Source organism: Hyperolius riggenbachi, chromosome 2, assembly GCF_040937935.1.
Source record: "Hyperolius riggenbachi isolate aHypRig1 chromosome 2, aHypRig1.pri, whole genome shotgun sequence".
Lineage (NCBI taxonomy): Eukaryota > Metazoa > Chordata > Amphibia > Anura > Hyperoliidae > Hyperolius > Hyperolius riggenbachi.
Window position 1 is genome coordinate 94559021 of NC_090647.1, and position 27326 is coordinate 94586346.

The 27326-nt window shown below is 43.1% G+C and overlaps 1 protein-coding gene across 1 annotated transcript in view; it reads right to left on the reverse strand.

The window, feature by feature from the left end:
• Positions 1-10077: 10077 nt before the first annotated feature.
• CCDC169 (coiled-coil domain containing 169) overlaps positions 10078-27326 on the reverse strand; it is a 51280-nt gene continuing 34031 nt past the window's right edge. The window contains exons 7-8 of the mRNA XM_068267077.1: positions 18720-18796; positions 10078-13566 (exon numbers count right to left, since the gene is read on the reverse strand). Coding sequence (XP_068123178.1) covers positions 13458-13566; positions 18720-18796 — 186 coding nt within the window. The 3' untranslated portion in view covers positions 10078-13457. The remainder of the gene's footprint in view (positions 13567-18719; positions 18797-27326) is intronic.

Here is a 27326-nt window from a genome sequence, read left to right on the forward strand (position 1 = left end):
GTACCCAAGAATTGAACGCCATCCCAATCAGTAGCTGATACCCCCTTTCCCATGATAAATCTATTCCTTTTCTCAATTGGATCATCAGGGGGCTCTGTATGGCTAATTTTGTGGTGTAAGCCCTCCCACAATGTGATGTCAGCGCCTCACAGCTCTGAGGTCCTGACATCACACTGTGGGAGCCTTGTTGCATTGTGGGAAATAACAGCTGTTTCTAACTGCCAAAAAAGCAAGCAGCATCTCCTTCCAGTGGCATCACCTGCCAGCAGTAAAAAATGTTACCATGTAATTAATGTCTGAATGTAAATCAGGGAGAGGAAAGCTTTTACAATGGGCAAACACTGACAATCATTTATACATAATTATTGTAAAAATGAAGCACTTTTTTATTACATTATATTCACTGGAGTTCCTCTATAAGCCTCAGTTTTTACTATATGAAGCGCAGCATTGGCAGAGTTCTCTTGAAGGCTATTTACAGTTGCTGATAAGACCTAATTAAACAGGTTGATCTGCCTAACCAAACATAGAATACAGAGAAGTGAATTTCTTGAGCAACTTTTTGTGGAATAAAGACTTTTCATTGTGTGCTGTGCAAAAGTTTGGGTCCACTTTTGGGACCTGGGAATGGGAAGTCTAGATGTGGGCACATCCTATGAACAATTGCACCACCCAACAGCCGAAAATTCGCACTACATGTTATAGCCGCAGTGCGACCGAAAGGAAAAAATAAAATAAAATGTGACTTTCAGTGTACTTCCGGGATTACTGCAGCTTGTGCGTTACTTCTGCGGCGCCCGGAACACTTCCATCGCATCGTACAACAGGCAGTGTGTCATGTCTCATTGACTTTAGTTGCAATACATTTTTATTGATGAGAAAATCAAGTAACAACCATATTAGAAGCATAGTAACCCCACGCGGGGGATAACATACTTTTACATTGTACAAAATAAGCAGGCCATATACAACATGGCATGAAACGGAGAAAGAGAGAGAAAAAGAAAAGTAAAAGAAAGAGAGCAGAAATAGAAGAAAGGTGGGATAGAAGAAAAGGTCAAGAAAAGTAACAAAAAATAAAATAAAATGATAATAAACAAGCTTTGGTATACGACTTCAACTGCAATAGTTCAGTAAAGTTAAGGTCTAAAAAAAAACATAGTACCAAGGAGCCACCATATACTCTCATACAGTCATATGACCTATGCTCGTTATAGTGTGGGTGATGATGTGGGTAATCTAATTACAGGTAGTCCCCGGTTAACGAACGAGATAGAGACTGTAGGTTTGTTTTTAACCTGAATCTGTTCTTAAGTCGGAACATTGTGCCATCTCTGTCCTGTGTACCTCCCCTGTGCCTCCAGTGTCCCCCTCTGTGTCACCTCTGCCCTCTGTACATGTTTATACAAGTTTAAAAGCCATTTTTTTCTTTGAATTTTTTAAAATCGATTTCCTCAAAAACTACAAGTCCAATTTGAATTTTTTTTTTACTTGTTCCCATGGAAACACAGAATCCATGTCGTTCATATCAGCGGGTCGTTCCGTTCGTAAGTTGATCTATCTGCGTGATAGACCCAGGGGGTACAGGTCTTAGTGACCTGTAACATTCAGTCCTCCACAGTTGCAATCATCTGCTCAAAAATCATAACTCTATGGACCCTGGCAATAACATGGTCCAGTGATAAAATAGGATCTTTCCAATGTGAAGCTAGATATGATTTGGCTGAATTAGCTAATAGCTTTGGGTTTGACCAGCACATGGGCCAGATGTATTTCTTTTTATTACCTAATAGCAAGATAGAGGAGTCTTTAAAGTGTAACTGTCAAGCATAAAATCAAGAATCAATTCTTAATTTTTTTTTCTGGTAAACAAGTAATAAGGATGCTAACCAGGCAAGCAGTGGCTGAATAGAGTACTTGTTAAGGGCTCTGCCTTTGATATGGGAGACCAGGGTTTGAATCCTGGCTAGGGTAAGTACCTATTCAGTAAGGAGTTCAAGGCAAGACTCCCTAACACTGCAGGGTGGCCTCCTGAGTGCGTCCCAGTGGCTGCAGCTCTTGAGCGCTTTGAGTCCGACAGGAGAAAAGCGCTAATAAATGTTCGGAATATTATTATTATTATAACCCAAAAGTTAAAATCACTATTACTTTTCTTGTTGATAAATGATCATTTCCCAGTTTATTTTACTCTTATTTGGCACACACAAAATTTGGTACACAAAAAAGAAGTTGCAGGGCATGCTGGGTTGTCCTTTTTTCCTTCTCTACTTCCCCTCAGATTTAACTAATGCAGCCTGATTGGCTGAAGCCTCTTTCCCTCCTTCTCCTCCCACACCTCTGGTCCTCTCTGATTGGCCAATATTTCTCATGCTGAGACAATGCACTTTGTATTGTGAAGGGTGGGCAAATCAGGCAGAGGAGAGTAAGGGAGGAAATGACATCAGGATTGGCTTCAAAATAGCCACAGTTAAAATTGGAAATGCTAAGAAGGATTTTCTCTTTTTTTTATTGTAGAAAAAAATCACTAAAATCAAAACGTGGACAGTGCAATACATATGTTATGTCAGTAGAGCAAGTAATTATCTACTTATATATGTGTTTTCTGAAATAGTATTGCTGACAGCTCCTCTTTAAGGAAACGGAACTGGGGGACTGAGGCCACCAATGCATTCATCTCCGACCACTAAGTGGAAACCGCTGGACAGTTCCACCACATATGTGAGATGGCACCTCTGGCACCGCATCTACGGTAGCCGAAAGGAAAGGCCTGTGGATAGAGCCTAGACACCTGAACTGGGGTGAGGCTCTATGGCGGAGCTTCGCATTAGTCTCTGGCATTGAAAAGTATAAACTTCCCTTCATAAGGTTTTCAAAGCAATGCATCCATTCGAGAGGAGTAAATTGGAACCCAAGATCGCCTTCCCACTTTGCCAGGGTAGGGTCTCATTGACTTTAATGGCTACTGTAGTGCTGCGGCGGGGGAGAGTGAAAAAGGAGTCTCAGGCTGAGTTTCCACTGTGCTGGGTTGCCTCTGCAAGACGTGATGTGTGAGAACGCTTCTGAATCCCTCTAGCCATGCCATGCTATGCATATTGCAGTGCAACAGTCTCTCTTCAAACTTTCTTTACAAGCGTTAGAATTTTATAGTATTTTGAGCAGGTGGTTATATTAGAACGCTGCATGTGCCACCTTAGGTTCTCCTTATACTGATGAAATGTCAGAGAGAACATTTATGCTGTCAGCCAGTCAATGAATGTACCAATAAATGACACTGTTTAGAATATGTAATTTGTATAACTGAAGACTGTCTTTTGTATTAAGACAATGCAGCATTTCCAGCATGTAAATCATATGGTACAACACACACTGTGACTATGCAAAGCACAGTTATACAGCACAACATGTGAACAGAGTGATGGGATAAAAATACAAATTAAAACACAATAAACAACGTTTATAAAGTAGATATGAATAAGGTGCACTTACAAGCCGAAAAACATACACTTTAATCTTAAAGAGGAACTCCAGTGAAAATAATGTAATAAAAAAAAGTTCTTAATTTTTACAATAATTATGTATAAATGATTTAGTCAGTGTTTGCCCATTATAAAATATTTTAAATCCCTGATTTATGTTCTGACATTTATTACATGGTGACATTTTTACTGCTGGCAAGTGATGTAGCTGCTGCTTGCTGTTTTGGCAGTTGGAAACAGCTGTAAACAGCAATTTCCCACAATGCAGCAAGGTTCCCAGACAGGAAACTGCCAGAAGTACCTCGGTACTCAGAGCTTCTTGTGGGAGGAGTTTCACCACAATATCAGTCATACAGCGCCCCCTGATGGTCTGTTTGTGAAAAGAAATAGATTTCTCATGTAAAAGGGGGTATCAGCTACTGATTGGGATAAAGTTCAATTCTTGGTCGGAGTTTCTCTTTAAGTTAACTTTATAACATGAATAGACTAATTCATACCTCCCACATTTTTTGAGGTAAAAAAGAGGGACAAGTCAAAGAGAAACTGTAACCAAGGAATGAACGTCATCCTAATCAGTAGCTGATACATCTTTTCTCATTTTCTTTACTTTTCTTCAATAGATCATCAGGGGGGTCTGTATGGCTGATATTGTGGTGACGCCCCTTCCACAGTGTGATGTCAGCACCTAGGTCCTGACATCACACTGTGGGAGCCTGTTGCATTGTGGGAAATAAAGGCTGTTTCCAACTGCAAAGCAACCAGTATTCCATCTGTCCATATGTATATCTATTAAAAAACAACCTTTTAGCCTATTGCACTGTAAGGGGATGTGGTTATAGAAAATGGCAGTTGATGCTGTCTTTTTTTTTTAATGCCTGCCAGTAGTAAAGATGATGACGTGCAGGCTGAATGTGCTGAATGTGGATTAAACAATATGAGCAAATTACATGGCGAATATCAATCATTTCTTGATCTCTCTTTTATTTTTTTAACTTCTCACTCTGCAATGTATAGATTGATTTTTTCCCCTTTTTCGCTACAGTTGCTCTTTAAGTCACGTCCCTGGGACACCCCTAATCACATCTCGACACACCTGTGGTCACATATACCATAAAGACTTCAGAAGAAAAATATGTTGTTTTGTAATTCAAACCACACTGGTTCTTTCTATCCTGGTCCATTTTACTTCATATTACCATTTAAAAATAAGAGATATATACATTTAAAAGATGGGAATAATGTTTAGAGTCAATTAAACACATTTTTTAAAGTAGAAAAATACATATATTTCCATAGATCTGTACATTAGGCCTCAAAGAGGGACAAATGAGATAGAAAGAGAACAGAGGGACAGGGTTCCCAAAGAGGGACTGTACCTCCAAAAGAGGGACTGTTGGGAGCTATGCTAATTCAGACTCAAATTTCTACCTTAGCGACAAAGCAAGGGCGCACTGCAAAAGATTGATGGAGCCCCTACTATTGCGCACTCTCCTTTCCCCCGACTCCACCTGGTGCCAGCCTCAGCCAGAAGCAGTTAATTTTGGGCGAAAACCATGAATACGTTTAGCCATAGACCCTGAACAAGCATGCAGATCAGATGTTTCTGCCAAAAATCTGACAAGATTAGCTGCTTGTTTCAGGTGTGTGAGTCAGAGGTCAGCAGGACACCTCCAAAACCCCTATTGCTTCAGGTTCTCTTTAAAGCTCACCCAGCCTGGGTAGATTGTGTAGGTCGCAATCATAAGGTCAGATTGCTGTATTTCTGGCCACTGTAAGTTACCCAGCAAGCTCATGGTGAACCAGAACTCCTAGGTCTGTGTAATGGACTACAAAGGGCTAAAAAGCCCATTTACTAAAATACTATGCATACATACATAGTATTTTAGTAAGAGGGCTTTTTGGTCCTTTGTAGCCCATTACACGTTACTAGGAGTTCTGCTTTACCATAAGCTTACTGGGTCATCTGTAAATCTGGGTGTCCTACTGCATAAAGTCACATTAATCCATGCCATGCACTGATGATGACCATTCAATCCAAACAGTCTGCATGCATGTTGGATTATTGTGGCTCTGTAAAATTAATAAGCTGACACATCATTGCATTCCAGCGGTTCTGGAAGTGTGGTTAGCTTACAGGCACAACAAAGGATGAGTTGCATATTCAGCAGTGATGCATTGTGGGAGACATCATATGCTCACTCCAATATGAATAATAATCGCAAATACCTTCTGTTTTAAGAAGGCAAATGTCTGTTTTGGCCTTTGTAAGGAGGATGAGTTGCCTTGTATGAAAACAACATCAGTGATTGGCAGTGCCTGTTATATCTGCTTGAAGCATTTTATTCAGCTTGCCTGTTGTTCTTCTTCCATCTTCTGTAGATTGTAAAAACAAGTAGAATATATGCTGCTGAACTCTTTCTGTCCCCACCGGGCTAACAGGTCAGTCTTTCATCTACAGTAGATCCTGCACAAACCTCCTTCATGCTGAACTTAGGAGAATAAATAGCTGCAAGTCTGAGAAGTTTAAAATTTCCCAAATGCTTAAGCTAATGGAACAAGTCTCATATAGAAGCACTGATGATGGCTTCCTGGAGAGTAATAAATAATAGAGTGCAATCACGACTTCCCAATAAACCTGCTGGATAATTATAACAAATATAGCATATAAAAAAAGGAAAGCTGTCACAGCATGTATTAGATATAAAAAGTATATCACTTGTAAGATTTGAATACAAAAACACTTGTGAAATATTGTAATGATAAACAATACTGAGGCGGGGCAGTTGGAAGCAGTGATGCTAGACGAAGTACAGGTTTGGATGAAATCTACCTTGTAACTGAAGTTGTAATTGGATGATGTTTGACACCTGAAATTGGAAAGATATGGAAGCTGACTTTTTATTTCTTTGTAATGTGTACCTGTCTTCTGCGACGAGCTGCAGTGATCTGCGTCAGCCCAAAAGTCATGTTAGTCTGTGATTTTTTAAAAATGACTGAAGCAATGCGAATAAGCGTATTTTATACAATACGCTTCCGTGCACTTCTGCATACCCCGAAGCAGGAAGTGAACGCAAGCGCGCGTCAATTTCTGCTTGGCCCAATGCCAGATGGCCGAAGGGGGGTATGTAAGGGAGTACTCACCTTGGGAGGGGGAAGCCTCTGGATCCTAAAGAATCCTTCAGAAAAAAAGAAACCTTCGGTTTCTAAAGAATGTTTTGAAAAAAGCCGGTCTACATTGGGTCTGAGTCACTGCACACGTGTAAACCATCAGACTCGATCGGGCTCGGCTAATTCTGCCAGAACCTGTGTGGAGCAGGCTAGCGTGCAAGGCCGGATTTGTGGGAAGGCCGTCTAGGCCAGTGCCTAGGGTGCTAGAGAAGCTGGGGCGACTGTAGCTAGTGCTGTCACTTTCACCCTTGCTTGTCCGCCTTTGATTGAGTGCCAGACTTCCCTTTGCTCCGCTGCCTGGGCTTTCCTCTATTAGACCTGCAGGAATCAGCGTGGTCCCCAGTGATGAATCAGGTGCACTGTATACTTCACACAGCACTGTATACTTCACACTTCCTGTATGTGAAGTATACAGCGCCCTGATTGGTCACCACTTGTCTGACTCATCACTGGGGGCCACACTGATTCCTGCAGGTCTAATAGAGGAAAGCCCGGGCAGCGGAGCGAAGGGAAGTTTTGCTCTCAATCAGACAGGCAGGGGGTAAAAGTGGGGGACAAGCGGGTAGTGACAGGCAGCACCTGCCAATGCAAACAGAGATTCGGGAGAGGAAGATTATATACATATATGTGTGTGTATGTGAGACGTGTGTGTGTATGCAGTGTGTGTATGTGTGTATATATATGTGTTTGTGTGTGTGTGTGTTGTATATATGTGTGTGTGTGTGTGTGTGTGTGTGTGTGTATGTGTAGTGTGTGTGTATGTGTAGTGTGTGTGTGTATATGTGGTGTGTGTGTGTGTGTGTGTGTGTCGGGCCCTAGGCATGTGTGGATGCAGCTCTCCTATCTGTCGACCCACCTCTAGTGTCCTTTCTCCATTGCTGGGGAAAACTTGTGTAGCGTGACCCCATCTCATGTACATGAGACGAAAGCTGGAAGTTTGGGCGCCTGCGGCTAATGGACGTGCCATAGACACTAATGCAAATATTGGCTATTGGGCAACCAAAGCAGAAATTTGGGCACCCTACAAATATTAACGAGCGCTGGGCCTGTCTAACTAAAATTTTTTGTTTTTGAAAATTAGAACATTATAGTTTTGACATTCTTTGTATTTACTATTTTTTTATTTAGGAAAATTATCATTTGAAATGTATTGTTTTGAGTATTTTAAGGTAAGGAGGTGGATTTTAACCATTTCTGCTCTGCTGCGGTGCCGCGCTCCCGCCCGCGCACACCCGTGGTGTCCCCCGGTAGCCCTGGGATCAGTGAACGGGAACATGGTTCCCGATCACCAATCCGTGTCCCCAGCAGAAAAAACGAAGCGCTCTTTCTAGAGGCTTCAGTCTTTCTGCACGTAAACATTTCCGCATCCCCCTTGTGCTTCCGCTTAGTGAGAAGCACAAGGAGGGAAAAAAAAATTCAAGGTGGCCATCTTGTGGCCAAATAGTAAAACTACATCTACATATTTTTTACATTACAATTTACACATATAATAACATTAAAAATTAACTGTTTATTTCCCACACCAAAATATTACCCAAATAAAATTTTTAATGGAAAAAAAAATTACAATTAAAAAAAAATAAATTATAAAAAAAAGACATAAATAGTTACCTAAGGGTCTGAACTTTTTAAATATGCATTTGAAGGGGGTATACTACAAACATGTTTTAAATTATAAGCTTGTAAATAGTGATGGATGCAAAACGGAAAAAATGCACCTTTATTTACAAATACGCCATACATTGTGATAGGGACTGTAACAATTGGTGTCAGCGAGAACAGATTTCTCTGATTATTGGTGATCTGCAGTATCACCAATAATACAGATGCTATACCTGATTATGTGTGATCTGCAGAATCACCAATAATACTAGTATAGCCAGAACCAGGATAACCAATGTAAGAACAGATGTTTGGTGCAACAGTAATGATAGAGATACCCCAGAGGAGCTGATGGTGATAGGTATCTCAATAGAACACAAGAGTATTTGCCCAGCAAGCTGGATACGTAATTCAGTACAGCTAAGATCACCCAAGGAGCGAGAGACTCAGCCTGTACTGCAGCCGGGAATCACCTGAGGAGCAAGTGATTAAGACTGTACTGCAGTCAGGGCTTACACCTGAGGAGTAGGTGTTAAGACTGTACTGCAGCCAGTGGAAACCTGAGGAGCAGGTGTTTACAAAGATGCTGCAAGTAATGATCACCTGAGGGGCAGGTGATTAAGACTGTGCTGCAGTCAGGGTTTCACCTGAGGAGCAGGTGATACAATACTAGAATCCCTCACCAGTGGCTGACCCACTAGTGAGAACAGGATAGTCAGACAGGCAGGATCGGCAACGTACGGACAGATACAGTACAAAGACAGAAGCCTAACTCAGAGTTAAAGTTCAGGCAGAGTCGGCAACTGGATCAGATAGGCGAAAGCACAGAATCACAAAAGCAGGAGAATAGTCAAGGCAAGCAGAAGGTCATAACAGATAATACAATGCAATTAGTACTTTAAGCTAATAACAGAATCTGGCTAAGTGTGGATCCCTAGCTCCAGCTGGTTCTAGCACACTTTGGGATCTGACTAAGGTCTGAGCGCTAACACGTTAGCATTCGCAACAGCAGACACAGAGCAACTGACAGGCTGGTACTATATATACAGAAGTGCTCCACAGCGCCGCCCCAGTCATTCAGCCAATCCAGCGTACTGTTGGAGTCAGCTGACCTGGCAGATCAGCTGACTCCCCTTCTATTCGCATAAAGGTCCTGTCGCCTGGCGCGTGCGCGTAGCCCTCAATCTATGTGCAATAGAAGGACCAGGCAGAGCACCAGCATGTAACTGCGCGGCTGAGGCCGCCGGCTGATACGTGGAGATAACCGCCATGCCGCTTGCCTCTGCGGCGGTATCTCCGCTATCTATTACAGGGACAAAATTTAAATGGTGTCATAACCTAGACAAACGGGCAAATAAAATACATAGGTTTTAATTATGGTAGTGTGGATTATTTTAAAGCTATAATGGCCAAAAACTGAGAAATAATGCATTTTTTTCCATTTTTTTCTTATTAATCCTGTTAAAATGCATTTACAAAAAAATAATTCTTACCAAAATGTACCACCCAAAGAAAGCCTAATTAGTGGCAGAAAAAACAAGATATAGATCAATAAATTGTGATAAGTAGTGATAAAGTTATTAGCGAATGAATGGGAGGTGAAAATTGCTCTGATGCATAAGGTGAAAAATCCCCGTGGGCTGAAATGGTTAAGGTTAGGCATCAGGGAAATGGGTTTTAGGGTTAGACCCCAGGAAGGGGGGTTTTAAGGTTAGGCTTTGGAGGGGGGAGGTTCTGTGTGAGAGTAAGGTTAGGTTTAGTTGTAGTAAAATATTGGTAACTTTTACCATTAGGGTATTGTACCATGTTAGTCATCAGTAAAAGCAAGACGTTTTCAATCAGGATGATACCATTTATTGGCTAACTTAGAAGAATAAGAGTGAGCAAGCTTTCGGCTGTATAGCCTTCGTCAGGCTTAAGTCCTGTTTGCTCACAAGATGTTGGAACAGTCATATACATGCAACATCAAAAGTGGATATAGATTTTTTTTTTGCAAGCATAAATACATGTAATTAAGCCATTAACTTTTACAATATACCATAGGACATGGCCACCTTTAGTTGTGCCATAATTGGGCGGAGTTCTCACATCTCTTTAAGCAAAATCATCAATTACAGTATAATGGAGTAAGGAGCAATTTTGGGTTAATTTAGCATTTTTATAAATAAACATAAGCTTTAAAGAGTAACTGTCGGGCATAAATCAATTCTTTATTTTTATCTGGTAAACAAGTACGGTAATTAGGATGCTAATCAGGCAATCCAAAAGTTATAATCACTATTACTTTTCTTGTTGATAAATTATCATTCCCCAGTTTACCTGACTCTTATTTGGTACACACAAAATTTGGTACACAAAACAGAAGTTGCAGGGCATGCTGGGTTGTCTTTTTTTGCTTCTCTACTTCCCCTCAGACTTAACTAATGCAGCCTGATTGGCTGAAGCCTCTTTCCCTCCTGTTTTCCCCTCCCACACCTCTGTTCCTCTCTGATTGGCCAAAATGTCACTTTTATTAAAAAGAGATCTAACACATATAGCTGCTTCACAAACCACTTTGAGCAATTACTTTTGTGTAATTTTATTTTAATATTAATCAGCCTCCCAACTGAAGCATTTGATTAAGGTTCATTAAAGTTAATTATCTCTGAAACTAATTTCTGACTCTTTCCATTGAAATGAATGAGATGCTTTTATATGAGTTCACAGTAGTTGATGTGCATTGCTGGGGATTGCCCTACTTCATCCTGAGCATCATCATTACATTCAGATTTTACACTTACTTTAAAGGGCCATTACCACAAAAATACATACATATACAACACCTCGATATAAAATGTGCATCTCTCCCAGAGTAAAATGCACTATAAATGTATTTTCTCCTATGTTGCTATTAGGGATGATCAACGAGATGTAAATATTTCTGAGTTTATGCAAATTTGTATGCAAATGTATGCAGCTTGAAATGGACCAATAAATTTAAACCTGGATGGGACTTGATTTCATCTCCTCATGGGAGATTCCCAGTATTACCTTAATTCTTTACAAAAGCAGTTGGAGGGCTGGTGCACACCACAAGAGCTTTTTAAACGCTGGAGATTTTAAAAGCTCTTGCTAATGCAATGCTATAGGGAATTTTTACTAAATCACATCGCTCCAGTGAGAACGCACACATTGGATAACATTAGCAAGAGCTTTTAAAATGACAAAGAGCTCAGAAAAGCTCTTATGGTGTGCACCAACCTGGACTGAGCAACTGACTTTCAGTAAGTGCTTTTGTAAATAAATACTTGAGAATCCCTCATGTAAAGATGGACTAGTCCAAAACTTGTATTGTAAGTGACAGCAACATAGGAAAAAGGTAATGTATGGTGCATTGTACTCTAGAAGAAAATGTACATTTTATATGTATGCATTTTAAATCTTTACATTTCTAGCGATAGTTTTAATTTGCATGAAAAAGGTTTTTTGTACCTCTTACTCATGAGCCGATACCATCATTTGTATAGTATTACAAACTGACTGAAGACTTTTAATCACGTTACAACAGATTTTTCCATCCTCGCTCTGTGAGCTATGTAAGCTAGACACTGCCCTGCATGTATGGAGTAGGGTTTGCACCTGCGCAGCAGCAAAGCCGCTCATCCCATGGCTTTTCCTCCATGGAGAAGTGGCTCCATACTGTTGAATGGGCTGTACTTTGCGCTTGCGCACGGAGGGAAGCTTGGCTGCGAGCAATACTGAAAATTAATGTCAAATATTTTCCAGGGGCCCCAGCTTTTTCCCCTAAGGTACACTTTCAAAATTTGGAAAAAATACAGCAGAAATAAAAATAAACAAAATACTCCTTATTTCAAGATGTTTGAAATCCAGATATGTACGTTATATTTGAGAATGCCACTGGATTAAATAGATTCTAAGTTAGTTTTGATTTTGTAACATTTTTGCCTTGAGAACAAATATATCAGCAATAAACGTTATGTCTTGCTATTTAATTACATGCTGATTATTTATAGTACAAATGTCATTTGTATCTATAATGTCATTTCACATGAGAAGAGATACAGTACATAGCTTGCTTTGATGCTTATGTTTTACATTTCAAGGTCCTCTTATGAAATCCTGCATACTCTGGAAGCATTGTTCTGTCACCCTAGTCTCTAGTCCATATTTTCTAGTTTCATTATCTTCAGTCAATTCATAAAGCAGATCTTTGGGGAAAATTTCAAGATGTACCTTTGAAAGGCGAGGATTGGACTTACCTGCGTGATTATACTTACCTCCTCGCTCCAAGGGCGCAATGAAGTTGTGCCAGAATAGATCTGGAAACAGCCATGTTTTCCAGTTTCGGACTATGTCAGACATTGAGCATGAACTGGATAATGCCAATGTCGGACATAATCAGTGTCAAGTGAACATCATCTTCATGTAGGTGCCTGACATCCAGATTACAACCTGTCCTGATGCTTATAGATATTAATTAATAAAGTCAGGGAGAATGGGGTTACATAGTTATTTGGGTTGAAAAAAGACATACGTCCATCGATTTCAACCAGAACCAGGGGTTGTTGGCCTTAGGGTGCATGTCTAAGAGTCTCTTGGGGGAAGGTAATGTTAGGCTACATTTATCAGTTAGGGCTAGGGAAAATGACTGGATTATAATAATGGGAATGATAGATAAGGGTTAGCCTAGGTAGGTTGTTTGGAGAAGGTTTGGTGGTCTTGGAGAAACTCTAAATGCAGGTACTGGGTGAAATCTCAGCTTCCTGTCTCCATCAGCCAAATAAGGCCGTAACCTGGTTATTGGTGCCACCATCATAAGCAAGCTTGCTGGGTTTCAGGACTTGGATAATAACTGGCAACTGGATAATAGAGGAGATGCCACATTTCCTAAGTAGAGACGTATAATGGTCCATGCATCAGTGTGGCAAACAGATCCCTTGATTGGCGAACAACCAGAAGTCATCCATCCATGGGTGGGAAGAAAGTCTTCCATCAATGGGTTCAGAAGATCATCCACTAAGGTTTAGTATTACAAAAACCAAGTCAAACTTTTCATACATATTAAAAGGATCCCTTCTAAGTGCAGAGATGAAGGCCTTATAAAGTATCTAGAGGAATATCTGGTTTTGCCTATATCATCCCACATTCCATGGTACTACACGTATGAAAGGGAGAAAGTGTTGGTCATCGGCATCCCGATTCAGTGTTGCATTATTGTCTGCGCTTTGTTTTTGGTGAGTTGTGGACTTTTGATGTCTTCCTAGCAGGCTTTTTCTTTTTTTCCAAAATCGTTTGGCTTGTAGGAGTATTATACATTCCTCTGAAAGAAAGGAAAAAAGCACTGCAGTGTAAGATAAATAAACCTCAGTTTTGCCTGCTTTTTACAGAAAATACCATGACATTATGACTGTTTTTTAAAGCGGACCTGAACTCAGAACGTCCTCTCTGCTCTAAAAGATAAGCAACAGCATAATAACCTTTAAAGAAAAACAATTCTGTTACAGCTGATACAAATCCTATAATACATCTGCAGTGTGTCTATTTCCTGATTCATGGAAGCTGACATATTGTTAACATCCTGCGCTTTCAAATGAGCTTATCTGCCTTATCTACCATGGCAGTCATGTGACACAGGGGAGAGATCAAATTACAACTTGTGATTAGACACAAATGAGGGGGAATTAGACAGGCTAAACTCTCTAAATACATACAGGATGCATTTCTCTATGTTTTCCTTCTGTCCTGTGCAAGAGTTCAGGTCCACTTTAAATGACAGCTAACTGTATTTCACACAAACTTAAGCACTCATTAGCGGCAGGAAAAATACAGCTTTCTACCAGTACTGCCGGAGAACCTTCTGCTTAACCTCCTGAGCGGTCTGGACGAGCTCAGCTCGTCCATCACCGCCGGAGGCTGCCGCTCAGGCCCTGCTGGGCCGATTTTTATCAAATAAAGTGCAGCACACGCAGCCGGCACTTTGCCAGCCGCGTGTGCTGCCTGATCGCCGCCGCTCTGCGGCGATTCGCCGCGAGAAGCGGCGAAAGAGGGCCCCCCTAGCCGCCTTAGCCCTGCGCAGCCGGAACAAAAAGTTCCGGCCAGCGCTAAGGGCTGGATCGGAGGCGGCTGACGTCAGGACGTCGGCTGACGTCGATGACGTCACTCCGCTCGTCGCTATGGCGACGATATAAGCAAAACAAGGAAGGCCGCTCATTGCGGCCTTCCTTGTTTATTCTGGGCGCCGGAGGCGATCGGAAGATCGCCTCCGGAGCGCCCTCTAGTGGGCTTTCATGCAGCCAACTTTCAGTTGGCTGCATGAAATAGTTTTTTTTTTATTTAAAAAAAACCCTCCCGCAGCCACCCTGGCGATTTAATCAGAACGCCAGGGCGGTTAAAGTGGACATTCACTGTAAAATCAAAAGTGAAAAAGCACCAGAGTGACACTTACTATGACTGTTCCCCCCTCTTTTTTCACCCAATGCAGCAATGGCTGACTACTTTATTTAGCACCAGCACCATTGTGGCAGATCTGGAGTGCAATAAAATGTGCCTGGTACTGCACTAACTCTCTCTTCACTTCTCCTCTCTAAAATAGGCTGGCTCAGTGGCAAAGGTAGAAGCAGAGTACCCCTCAGGCCACACTATGAGGCTCCTCCCACCCACAGAGAACACAATCTCTGAGCAGTCTTTGCAAAGGCAGAAAACTGCCATGGCAGTTTTCAGAAAGGGGCATGCATGGCTAACCAACAAAACCTGGATTTTCTGGTACAAGTGCTCAGTTTTTAGACATTTGTTTCTGCTACTCTGTTGGAACTTATGCTGCCTGTGCTTATAGTGTGGGTTGTTTTTTTACACCAAAGGTTTAAAATACAATCTGTTTAACAGTTTATAATTTTTAAAAATAGAGTGATTTTATTTAAATGCTGCCTGAAGACCTCCATCAAATTAATGGACCAGGAGGGAAGCTTGAAAGATTAAAGGAGAAGAATTTTATCTGTTGGCAACAATAGTACTTGTCCTTGGTGACGTGGAAAAAAATGTGTTCACCATTTCCATGCAAAAGGAACCTTAATCGAAGTAAAAAAAAAAAAAAAGTTTAATTTACCTGGGGCTTCTACCAGCTCAACCTGGAAGATGCCCTGTGCCCACGCTGTCACTGGGCGATTATCCGGACCCCGTAGCACCCTTCTTTCAGCCGGTGGACTTGTCGAGTCGACGGCCACTGTCCATGTGGATCCTCAATCACGCTCCCATTGCCTGGAGTGTTCTGCGCATGCACAGTTGAGATTTCCCTGTACTGCGCACGCGCAAAGCGCTCCCGTCCATGGGGGCGCAATCAGGAGGCACACGGACCGGGCCGTGCATTCAAATGGAAGAGGGACGCTGCAGGGGACTGGAGGGTTGCTCAGTGACAATGTGGGCACAGGGCAGCTGCAGGGGGCAGGTAGAAGCCCCAGGTAAGTTAAACTCGTTATTTTTTACTTCATTTTAGGTTCACTTTAAGGCATCTTGGACTTCATGTTGAGCAAGTTAAGTACAGGGTCACATTACACTTGTAGAACTCATCCCAACTCCATTCTACCCCTCTCCTTCCTATGTTTACTTATAAACCTTTCAGCGTGTTCACCTATAAAGTCATACAGATGTGTGGAATTAGGTGGCAGCTCTTTTGCGGGTGGTTAAAAGGATGCTACATGCAGTGTAAAGTGCTTCCCCTGATACCTATCCCTAACCACCTAACCTTACCCATTAAATCTAATTTCACATAATCTACTCACAGTAACCCTCCTACTGCCTAACCACTGATGTTTACTGTCCAAAGTGCTTTTTTGGTGTGTCTGAATGCCGCTAATACTAAGTTGTTATAACATCTTTTGCAGATTGCTTTAACGTCTTTACAATTCAGGATAATTTGTCTAATTCATCTTCCCCTACATTCCAGGATTTGGAATTCATGTCCTGCTTTGAAAGCAACTGCCACGCGCTCATGCCATGCGCACACCCCATCGCCACTGCTGGCGCACATACTGCACTCGTGTTCACCGGTTAAAAGTGAATGATTGCTGCTGTAGCAAATAACTGTGCACCCTAGCCATCACATCCAACCCCTACAGATGCACAGGCTGGCGACAATGGTATACTACATGCCATGTATGGTATCATTTTAACCGGGACAAGCCAAATAGTTTTACAATTGTGGCACTTTTGAAAATTAGGAAGGGTGAAAAATGAAAAAAATGTGTATTTGCTGCTTTTACTCCTATTTTGTCCCCTGTAAGCCTTTATGTGGGCCAGACAAGAGAAATCTACTTGGACATTGAGCAGTCTTCATAAAGTAGTGAAATCGCATGCAAAAATTGATGCTTACTTATTGGGCTGCTGTGTTTTCAGGAGCCATCTGCGATTCTAAGTCTAGCATTTGAAAAAAGATACAACCAGCACTACTTTTCCACACAACACATGCAAATCCTCATTGGGGTTCACTGGCTTACAGTTACAGAAAAACAAGTGTGAGCTTCCCTGAGTATTTTATAGTGATTTAGTAAACATCAAATTTTGCATTCGCAAACACGAATTTACTGCAAATGTTTGTGAACCGTTCAGGGGGGGGCTCCATAGACTTAAATGGCAGAAGAACAGCCGCCGACTTTAGCAGGGTTTCCAGGTGGTCAGTACGCATTAAAAAAGAAAAAAAAAGTACAAAAATAGTTAAAGAAAACCTGTACTGAAAATTAAAAGACAAATAAACATACACAAGTCATACTTACCTCCTGTGTAGTCTACTCCTCAATCTATTTTTCCTCTCCTGCGTCCTGTCTGTCAACTGTGATCAATGGAATTCTCCGTCCTCCATTTTGAAAATGGCTAGTACCCCATAACAGCTTTCTGGTCAGCACACAGTTAAACTGTAACATCGCCCACTTGAGCCATAGGGAAACATGGACACATCAGTTCTCCTCTCAGCTGTAACTGACAGCAACTGATATATTTCAGTTCTGACAAAATGTTGTCAGAACTGGAAGGAATCACTGTAAGAAGAAAATGGTGAGCTTCTGAGAGGAACTGATGGCAAGGTAACTATGTAATGTTCATTTAAAGTCACCTCATGTGTTTATTTTAAATAATTTTACTCAGTACAGGTTCTCTTTAAGGTTGCCAGGGAATCTTATAGAGTCATATTGTGGCTGTATAGCGGTCCTTGGCCAAAGCGTTGCCTCATTTCCAAAGGGTTTCCAGGTAGTCAGTATGCAATGTGTACTGTGTACTGACAGGAAACCTCGTCATGAAATTTACTGCTATTTGTCTTGATATATGTAAGTTTACACTACCCACAGGTTGATACATCTGTCATTTACCGCATTTCAATGTATACTTTTTTCCTATCTGAAGAAAAAAAGTGTTTCACTTACCTGGGGCTTCTGTCAGCCCTGCGCAGCCTTCCTGTTCCGCGCCGGAACTCCACAATCCTCCGTTATCCCGCCACCAGTTAGTTTCGTTACCATCGACTCGTAAGTCGAAGGCAACTGCACCTGTGCGTCCCTAGCCACGCGTACCTTTCTTCACGTTCCAGCCCACAATAGCGTGCGTGAAGAAACATACGTGTGGCTCGACCGTAACGAATCTAGCTGGCGGCGGGAGAATGGAGGATCGAGGAGGGCCGGCGCAGGATAGGAAGGCTGCAAAGGGCTGGCAGAAGCACCAGGTAAGTAAAACACTTTGTTTTTTTTTAAGTTTTTCAGTTCTGCTTTAAATCGATTTTCTACAAAACTATAAGGTCTTTTTGATTTTTTTTCCTCTTGTTTCCACTGTCCTCCTTAACATACCCTGCAAATTTAGTGTTTCTAGTACATATGGCAGCATTGCTATTAACTGCTAAAGTCAGCGGCCAGTGACATCAATGTAAAAAGTGTGAATGCAAATTTTTTTTACCAAAAAATTTGTGTTAAATGCAAACACCCCAAGTTCGCCAGGAACTGTCCGCTGGCGAATTGTTCGGGCCATCTCTAGTCTTCAATACTTGAGTGCTGTTAGAGTGGAATGTCAGCTCATATCAGGACTTTATCATACAAGTTTGCCAATGACGCTTAAGGCCCGTACCCACCGAGCGATTTTCCCGACGATTTGTCCAACGATGGGCGATCTTTTGAGTGACGAATGCTCGTTTACGCGATCTTGTGACTTGAGTACAGGTACGCGATCATGCAAACAACGGTTACTGATCAGTGCCAATAACGACTTTCACAGCGGATTGGATCTTTAAGATCCCAGACAATTCTGCGCAAAGTACTGCAGTCACTTGACTTCCCGTTCGCGCCTGTCGTGTAACGTCGCGTGATGACGTGAGCAGGAAGAGGAATCACTGAACGCTTGTTGTCAAGAAGACGTTGCTGGCCCCGTCGGGTGGTGAGTACTCAGCTTCATAAGTTCTTCACTTCATCTTCAAACTAAATGTGTTTAAAAGCAAAGCCATCTTACTTATTTCCTGGCTTTTCCCTGGCGACGTGTGCTGCTTCAACTGGCTGTTTCTTAACAGCGTCTTGTGCTGCTGAGGTCTGCAATTAAAAATGAATAGACAAGATTACTGTAAGCTCCGCAGAGAACAGCCTAACGCAGGTCAATTAAAATTTTGATGTGCCTGTAAATATTAAGAAAGGCTATTTTATCTAAATGCCAAATTTTAAGTCTGACTTTCAGCGTCGGCTCTGGGAGGCAGAGAAGAAAATAGATTCTGATTTTTGCTCCCGATTTTAGCCTCTGGGTGAGCTAATCCTCAAATGATTTACGATCAAAGATCGGAATAGGATTCGGATTTCATGTAAATGTATTATCTGATGCAGCACAGCAACATAGTGGATGGAGGAAACCGTACAAAGAACTGTCGTTAATATATGATAACTAAATCACATCAGAAACCTAGTAGCTTTAAATATAGAAACATGAGGATGTACTAAATGTCATTTCATTGATGTAAATGGAAATTAATGGCAGGTTTCTGGTGACCTGTGGGCTATTCTGCTGCCTGCTACATTACAACACAGTGTCGGCTATTCTGCTGTCTGCTACACTACAACACAGGGAGTCAGCTATTCTACTGTCGGCTACACTACAACACAGGGAGTCGGCTATTCTGCTGTCGGCTACACTACAACACAGAGAGACGGCTATTCTGCTGTCGGCTACACTACAACACAGGGAGTCAGCTATTCTACTGTCGGCTACACTACAACACAGGGAGTCGGCTATTCTGCTGTCGGCTACACTACAACACAGGGAGTCGGCTATTCTGCTGTCTGCTACACTACAACACAGGGAGTCGGCTATTCTGCTGTCTGCTACACTACAACACAGGGAGTCGGCTATTCTGCTGTTTGCTACACTACAACACAGGGAGTCGGCTATTCTGCTGTCGGCTACACTACAACACAGGGAGTCGGCTATTCTGCTGTCTGCTACACTACAACACAGGGAGTCGGCTATTCTGCTGTCTGCTACACTACAACACAGGGAGTCGGCTATTCTGCTGTTTGCTACACTACAACACAGGGAGTCGGCTATTCTGCTGTCTGCTACACTACAACACAGGGAGTCGGCTATTCTGCTGTCTGCTACACTACAACACAGGGAGACGGCTATTCTGCTGTCTGCTACACTACAACACAGAGAGTCGGCTATTCTGCTGTCTGCTACACTACAACACAGGGAGTCGGCTATTTCTGCTGTCTGCTACACTACAACACAGGGAGACGACTATTCTGCTGTCTGTTACACTACAACACAGAGAGTCGGCTATTCTGCTGTCTGCTACACTACAACACAGAGAGTCGGCTATTCTGCTGTCTGCTACACTACAACACAGGGAGACGACTATTCTGCTGTCTGTTACACTACAACACAGGGAGACGACTATTCTGCTGTCTGCTACACTACAACACAGGGAGACGACTATTCTGCTGTCTGCTACACTACAACACAGGGAGACGGCTATTCTGCTATCTGCTACACTACAACAAAGGGAGTCGGCTATTCTGCAGTCTGCTACTCAGGACCTTTTCTGACCAGTTTAGCACCCCGAGGAAGCCAACCTGCATCGCCTGCCCCCTTCCCTCCATGAAGCACAACCTCCACCACCAGGGTTAAGGCAGGCAGGGTGATTGATTAGAGGAAAGAGGTGAGTTAGGCAAACAGATAGATCAGGAGATTAGGGGGAAACAATGTTTAAATGGTTTTGGTTAGGAGTGGCAGCTCCGCTCACACAGCACTCCAGACTTCCTCCATAAATGTCAAGGCAACTTTATTTGCATAAAAAACATCAGCCAAGATTCAGCAAGTGTCACTCCCAAATCAGAGGGTTCTATGCTACTTAGGACCTTCTCCGGATATATCACTTCCCATCCTTGTGGTACTAGGTAAAATACTTGCGATCACTGGAACATCATAGCCCGCTCTCTTCCCGACTAGTTTCGGTGTTTTGCCGTCATCAGGGGATACGAGAGCGAGCGGGCAAGAGTAAAATATATATCTTGCCCGCTTGCTCTCGTATCTCCTGATGACTGCGAAACGCCGAAACTAGTCGGGACGAGAGTGGGCTATGATGTTTCAGTGATCGCAAGTATTTTACCTAGTACCACAAGGGTGGGAAGTGATATATCCGGAGAAGGTCCTAAGTGGCATAGAACCCTCTGATTTGGGAGTGACACTTGCTGAATCTTGGCTGATGTTTTTTATGCAAATAAAGTTGCCTTGACATTTATCCACTGAGAGAACCCCTCTTTGTTTCTTTGGGTGCACTGAGTTGCACAAATCGTTCAGGAGGGATCTCTGGAGGTGGAATGGATTAACCATTTGCCTAAGACTGTAATCACCTAGCGTTGTGGCTTTTCATGACATATTTTAATCTAAATATCCTTTTTTTGACAGAAGCGGTCAGTGTCCAAATCACCATACTTATATGACAGCCCTGGAACTAGCATGCAAGCTTGTAACTCAGAAAGCAGGGGCCTCCATTCCACAAGTGCCAGACTGTGTTTAATTGCAGAAACCCACAAGCATACCTACACCTTGTTATCAGCTTATTTTTTCAGTAACTGTGTCTCTTGAGATGTTATTACCATTTAAATGGTCTAGGCTGGCCTACTTAATGCAGCAGTCAGGTAAATAGTTAATCAGAAATGTTAGTAATTTTCAGCAGAGTTTAGCTGCTAAACAAAAATAACTCTTCCAAGGCGATAGCTAACAGTTTAATTTGTCTCCTCCATAATGATGGGCAATTATCATCAGCGGGGAACCTGTGATTCTGAGGAAATACTGCGTCACTGTGCTCCCCTCATAGTGTGCGGCTACACAACAATGAGGGAATCTGGGCTAGTGAACCGGCAAAGTGTGACACAGGAGGCAAGAGATGATTCTCTCATCTGACAGAATGTTTAGCCTGCGGTTAGTATTGATACCAGTAGGTGAATCAATGAATCTGCACTGATAGTGAGAAGAATGAATGCATTTAATATGCGGCCATGTAATATTTTACCAAAGAAACCAAGTAAAATAAGCAAGGCCTCAGATAAATGCCATTAAAACCTGCTTCAAGCTAAAGAGTCACCATAGTAAGAAACTGTCAGTGAACCTAAAATTACCGTTTGCCCAGCAAGCTCATGGTGAACCAGAACTCCTAGGAGTGTGTAAGGGGCTGAAAGAGATCAAAAAGCCTCCTGTAACGATTGGTGTCAGCACGCAGAGAGAAGCTGATTCTTGGCGATCTGCAGTACCACCAAGAATGCAGATATACGCCTGATTATCGATGATCTGCCGAATCAGCGATAATACAGATGTATTGCTAACCTCTGGATACCAGAATAGTGAGAGTGTTTGGTGCAACAGTAACAACTCTGAGAGGAGACCACCAGAGGAGCTGGCGGCCTAAGACTCCTGAGGAATTCACCCCTGACTGTGGGTGATATTCCTGTAGCCTGTGGACCCCTGGGTGAGGGACCGAGGCTGGGCTGCAGGAAGCCCTGCAGCTAATATGAAAGGTATTGCCCTGGACTGGGCTAACGTAGTACAGAAATAGCACAATCCTAGTCTGAGTGTGAGGTCCGTAGTCACAACACCCTGGAACTAGTCTGGAGCATAACATAAATGATAACACAATTCCCTAGTCTTGGGTGTGAGTTCCGTGATCATCAACACCCTGGAACTAGTCTGGAGCATAACATAAATGATAATACAATTCCCTAGTCTTGGGTGTGAGCTCCGTGATCATCAACACCCTGGAACTAGTCTAACAAATAAACAGTACAAGGTAATCTGGCTGAGTGTGAATTCCCAAGTTCTCTTGGTTCAAACACACTGTAAGGATCTGACTATGGTCTGAATGCTTCCACAAAGTGTTTGCAATGGCAGACAACCTGCAACTGACAAGCAGCAGAATATATAGTAGCTGGACTCTGCCGCCCCGCCCAAGCCACTCAGCCAATCATGAGTCCTGCAGGAATCAGCTGATCTTCCTGATCAGCTGACACTTCCCCTGCTGGTATAAAGGTCCTGAGTTCAGGCCCGCGCGCACGTAGCTCTCCATCTGTCTATGTGCACTAACAGACCCAGCCACACTAAGCGCACGCCGCTGCATGCAAACCGCCGCGTTGGACGCGGAAACGGCCGCTTTGCTGTCAGGACATGCGGCGGCCTTTCCGCATTCCACCATACTACCAGACGCGTGTCTATGAGTGCAAACCGCCGCGCTGGACGCGGAGTCAGCCGCCTTGCTCTTGACACACGCGGCGGCTTTTCCGCGTTTTCTCACACCTCCTTACTAAAATGCTATGCAAAGCAGAATATACTTCGGTTTTAACCCATTGGCGGCTTCAATAGTTATCTTGTTTGCGATAAATGCACTCCTTTTGACCTCAGTCGGCAGAACTCGTTTTGCTGTAAATTCTTGGAATACTTTGAACTCTCTCTACCAGCAGAAAATATAGAAACTGAAAGCAGGAGTCCTCCATTATTGTCTCACACTGCCCCCTTGTGACAAGTGGCCATAAATACACATTACAGCAGTACTAATTAGAAGCCAGGCAATGAACAAATAAGAAATAAAGAAAATGTGCAAATAAATTGGCCTGGAGCACTTGCAAGCTTTTAACCTCCTTAGACACTGTGTCGGGCATGCCGCTCAAGAGGTTTTACTGGCCTCAGGAGTCTCCACCTCTAAAATTAATAGGTTATCCGGCTGTATAAGATCATAGCTAGCACTAGGCTAGCTAGTACATGTGGTCGGCACCCCCCGAGTGCCCACGATTCCCCCGATCAGTTCCTTTCACTTTACCTAGCCAGGCTCCAGTGATCGCCGCAGCCTCCCGGCACAGCTTCGATCTTCTCAATGGGGAGGATCAGGTCTGCGCATGATGTCATGTACGATCCCCCCCATAGAGAAGATCAGAGCTGTCCGGTGGAGGCTGTGGCGATCGATGGATCATGGCTGGGTAAAGTATTAGCGGACCGATCAGGGGGATCAGAGATAACCGGGGGGGGGGGGGGGGGGGGAAGTTGGGGTAAGGGGGCTGGCCACATGTACTAGCTAGCCTAGTGCTAGCTCTGATCTTTTACAGCCAGATAACCTATCAGTTTTAGTGGGGCAGACTCAGGCTAGCAAAACCTCCTGAGCGGTGTAACGCTCAGGAGGTTAAATAAATTGGCTGCTAAAGGGTTAAAGTGAATCTCTGGACTAAAAATCTACTCAGCAGAACTGAAAAGGCTTGGTGTTTCTTTAACAGTTTCACAACATCAGAAATTTGTTTTTTTTACCAAAGCATCAATTTTAGCTGCATTTTTAGCTAAGCTCCACCCATCAAAGAAAACTGCCCGGGCTTTTTTTCCCTGATGCTGTGCAAAGCATAATGAGATTTCCTATGTTGTTATTCATGTTGCCTAGCAACTGGGAGGGTTGATCAGGACACAGGGCAGTTGGAACTGTGTCTCATGCTCCCTGTCACCTCCTTTCAACCAAAAAGATGGCTGCCCTCATGATATCAAACATTTGCCTGTTCTTTTAAAATAGGGTGGGTAAGAGATTATATTACCTATCTATTTTAATTAACACAACTAATGTAACTTAATGACAGTATGTTTGTTTAGGTTGAAGTTCCTCTTTAAGGCAAACTTCTGCGATTAAACCTGAGATCTACAAATCTGAAACAGGATGTGTCAAATAAAAGGAAATCACTTCAAAATTGTGTGTGTGTGTATGTTTCTAGTTGTGTGTGTGTGTGTATATCTCAGCTGTTCCTATTACTGCACTCTTCCAGATAGAGAGCCCTGATGTTGTTCCAGAGTTCTGCTGAAGACCCGCTCCCAGGTTAAAGGCCTATACTCATGCTTGATTGAGGTTACCGGATGAGGATCAGTGATGTCACCGGATGAGGATCAGGATCCGATCCCTCGTGCAACATCGCTGGGCCGAAATTTTACAGCTAATAATGCATTCTGTTGCTATGCAAGAAAGCGGAAGGCTGAGAGTGCGGCACAGACTTGATGTCAAGTGGAGTAAGCAGCGCCAACATAGGTATCGGACGTTGCTCGAGCAGGTTGATCCGCCTGGTGGATCGCTTGCAGTACATCGGTCAGGGGCCACTGTACACATGTCGGATTATCGGCTGAGATGGTTGTTGTTGGTTACCTTAGCCGACTTAAATCTAGCGTGTGTATGGGGCTTAAGCTGGCCACTAACGGTCCAATTTCCAGCGAGAAATCGTTTGAGCGATCAGAAATTCTGATCGGATTGGTTGTAAATAATCTCCATTGGTGGACACAATCGATTATGAACGAGTGAAAAAAATGTCGCCCGAATGAATTTTCGTCGAATGAAAATTTGGATTTTCTTGGTGGTCGTGATAGATAGGAAGCAAAGATTGGTTAGTTGATGGTGTAGTGAACGATTTTTCGTCCGATCAGAATTTCTGATCGCTCGAACGATTTTTCGCTAGAAATTGGACCGTTAGTGGCCAGTTTTAGGAGTTGCTCCTCTAACTGCTCCTACAATCAGTTTGACAGTTTTTCTAACAGTTCTTTCTGATGTATCCATCACATAGCAGTGGTGGTAGATGAAGCAATGTCATCTTCTTATTCTTGACAATTACGATGATGTTCAGCTTATTGGACAGTACCTGTCTGTCTGTGCCTTACAGTTCCACAGTGATTCTAAGATCTAGCCCAGTCATTCTCTATGACCTTGTCTGGCATTTCCCATCTAGAGTTGGGAGAGGTTCTTGTACACAATGGCAGCTACTTGGTTATGCCATTTACTGTATGCTATTGGTGCCTGGTTATTACATCCTGTCTCTATATGTTGGACTTTTTCTAAAGCCTTTCACACAGCCTATACCTTTGGTCTTGTCTAGAGTGGCTGATTCCTGTTCTATGGATCTCTTTATAACCTTGAGGTTTCTTTATAAATTTGAGGTTTCTTTATAACCTCAATGGAAAATCATACTTCGCTACAGTTTAACAATGTTATAAAAAACACCACCTGTGGTATACCAAGCACCGCCACCACACAGGTACCCCCCAGAGGTTATTCTGAACACTGCACTTAGAGGCCGGTATTACAGTTGGTCATTGCGTTTACGGGGTGATGCTCCACCCTCCCCACCCCCAGTGCAAAGTGTCTTTCATATGACCCTGCAGCAGTGTGCACCGACAGGGTCATACTGTATACATAGCGCAACCCCCCCACACACGCTTCGCCGCCCCTCATCATCCAGTGATGTACTTCCTGCTGGACAGGAACTATGTCACTAGGATTCCCGGTTTCCCCGTCATATTCACATCATTCCACGCATGTGCCAACATATTTCAAATTTCTGCATTGCCTGTTGACTTTCATTATGGACAGGCGAGAATTTAAACAGCAGGTGCACCCGGTGGGGAACATTAAACACTCGGGGTTTTCGGGGGGCAGCGAGCCAGGTGGCGTCACTAGGCCGATTCCTGATCTATCGGAAATCGGTCTGCGGCGTATGGGCAGGCAGCAGATCTCTCTTTAGGGCTACTCATTTTAAGTGCCATAGAAATTAAAGGCATATACACTTGCCCATGTTATCATACACTTTGCCCACTCATCCAACAAGAGAAACAGTAGCAACCAGCGGTGCTAATCAGCCCACATCCAGAGGCGTAGCTATGAGGGAGCAAGGGGGAACAAATGTCCCTGGGCGCAGCACTGTGAGGGTGCTCAGAACAGTTGCTGCACCTCTATGTGCCTGAGAGGAGGCTCGCTGGCTGCCCAAAGTGCCCCTGCTTCTCTCCCTCCCTCTGCAGAGGAGTGCAGAAGCGTTAACAGCAGCAGAAAAAGTGGTTATCTATAGGGGGGCACATCTGGCTATTTTGAGGGGGGCACATCTAACTATCTGAACAGGAGAAGGGGACACATGTGGCTATCCAAATAAAGGGGAAGGGGGGCACATCTAGCTATCTAAGGGGGCACATATCGCTATGTATGGGGGAAGGGGGCAAATCTGGCTAGCTAAACAGCATTCGACTCCACCCATGACTACGACTACATTCTGATCCGTTGTCATGCCCATTTTCTCCAGAGGGGAGTCTTTGTCCCCGGGCGCTAAAAACCCTAGCTACACCTCTAACCCCATCATCAATCTGCCCACCCCAACTGGATTGCTGAGCAAGAGGCAAAAACTCGGATTTCTGAATAAACTGTTTGCAGCAGTTGCTTTTTACACTAATGTCTCTGGTAAGCCTTGCTGCACTTAGCAATCTCTATTAACATGAGCTATGTATACTCCGTCCCTCAGCAGTCAGTGTTTTGAAGTGACAAACTAAGCTTCAGACCACTGAGCAGGACTTAATGCAGCATAATGCTGTCTTTTACTGAAATCCACATGTTCACTAGCTCATGAGCCTGTACAATCTGTCTGGTCTCCTGGTACCAGCGTGATTGATATATCTCCAATAAATTCACCCATGTTCCCCGCTTGTGTGTACACTAGACACAGCACAGCAGCTAATTGAAGGAGGTGTAGGATCCCGACAATCTTATTTTGATAAGATTCTCTATATAGAACATATCCCTGGGGC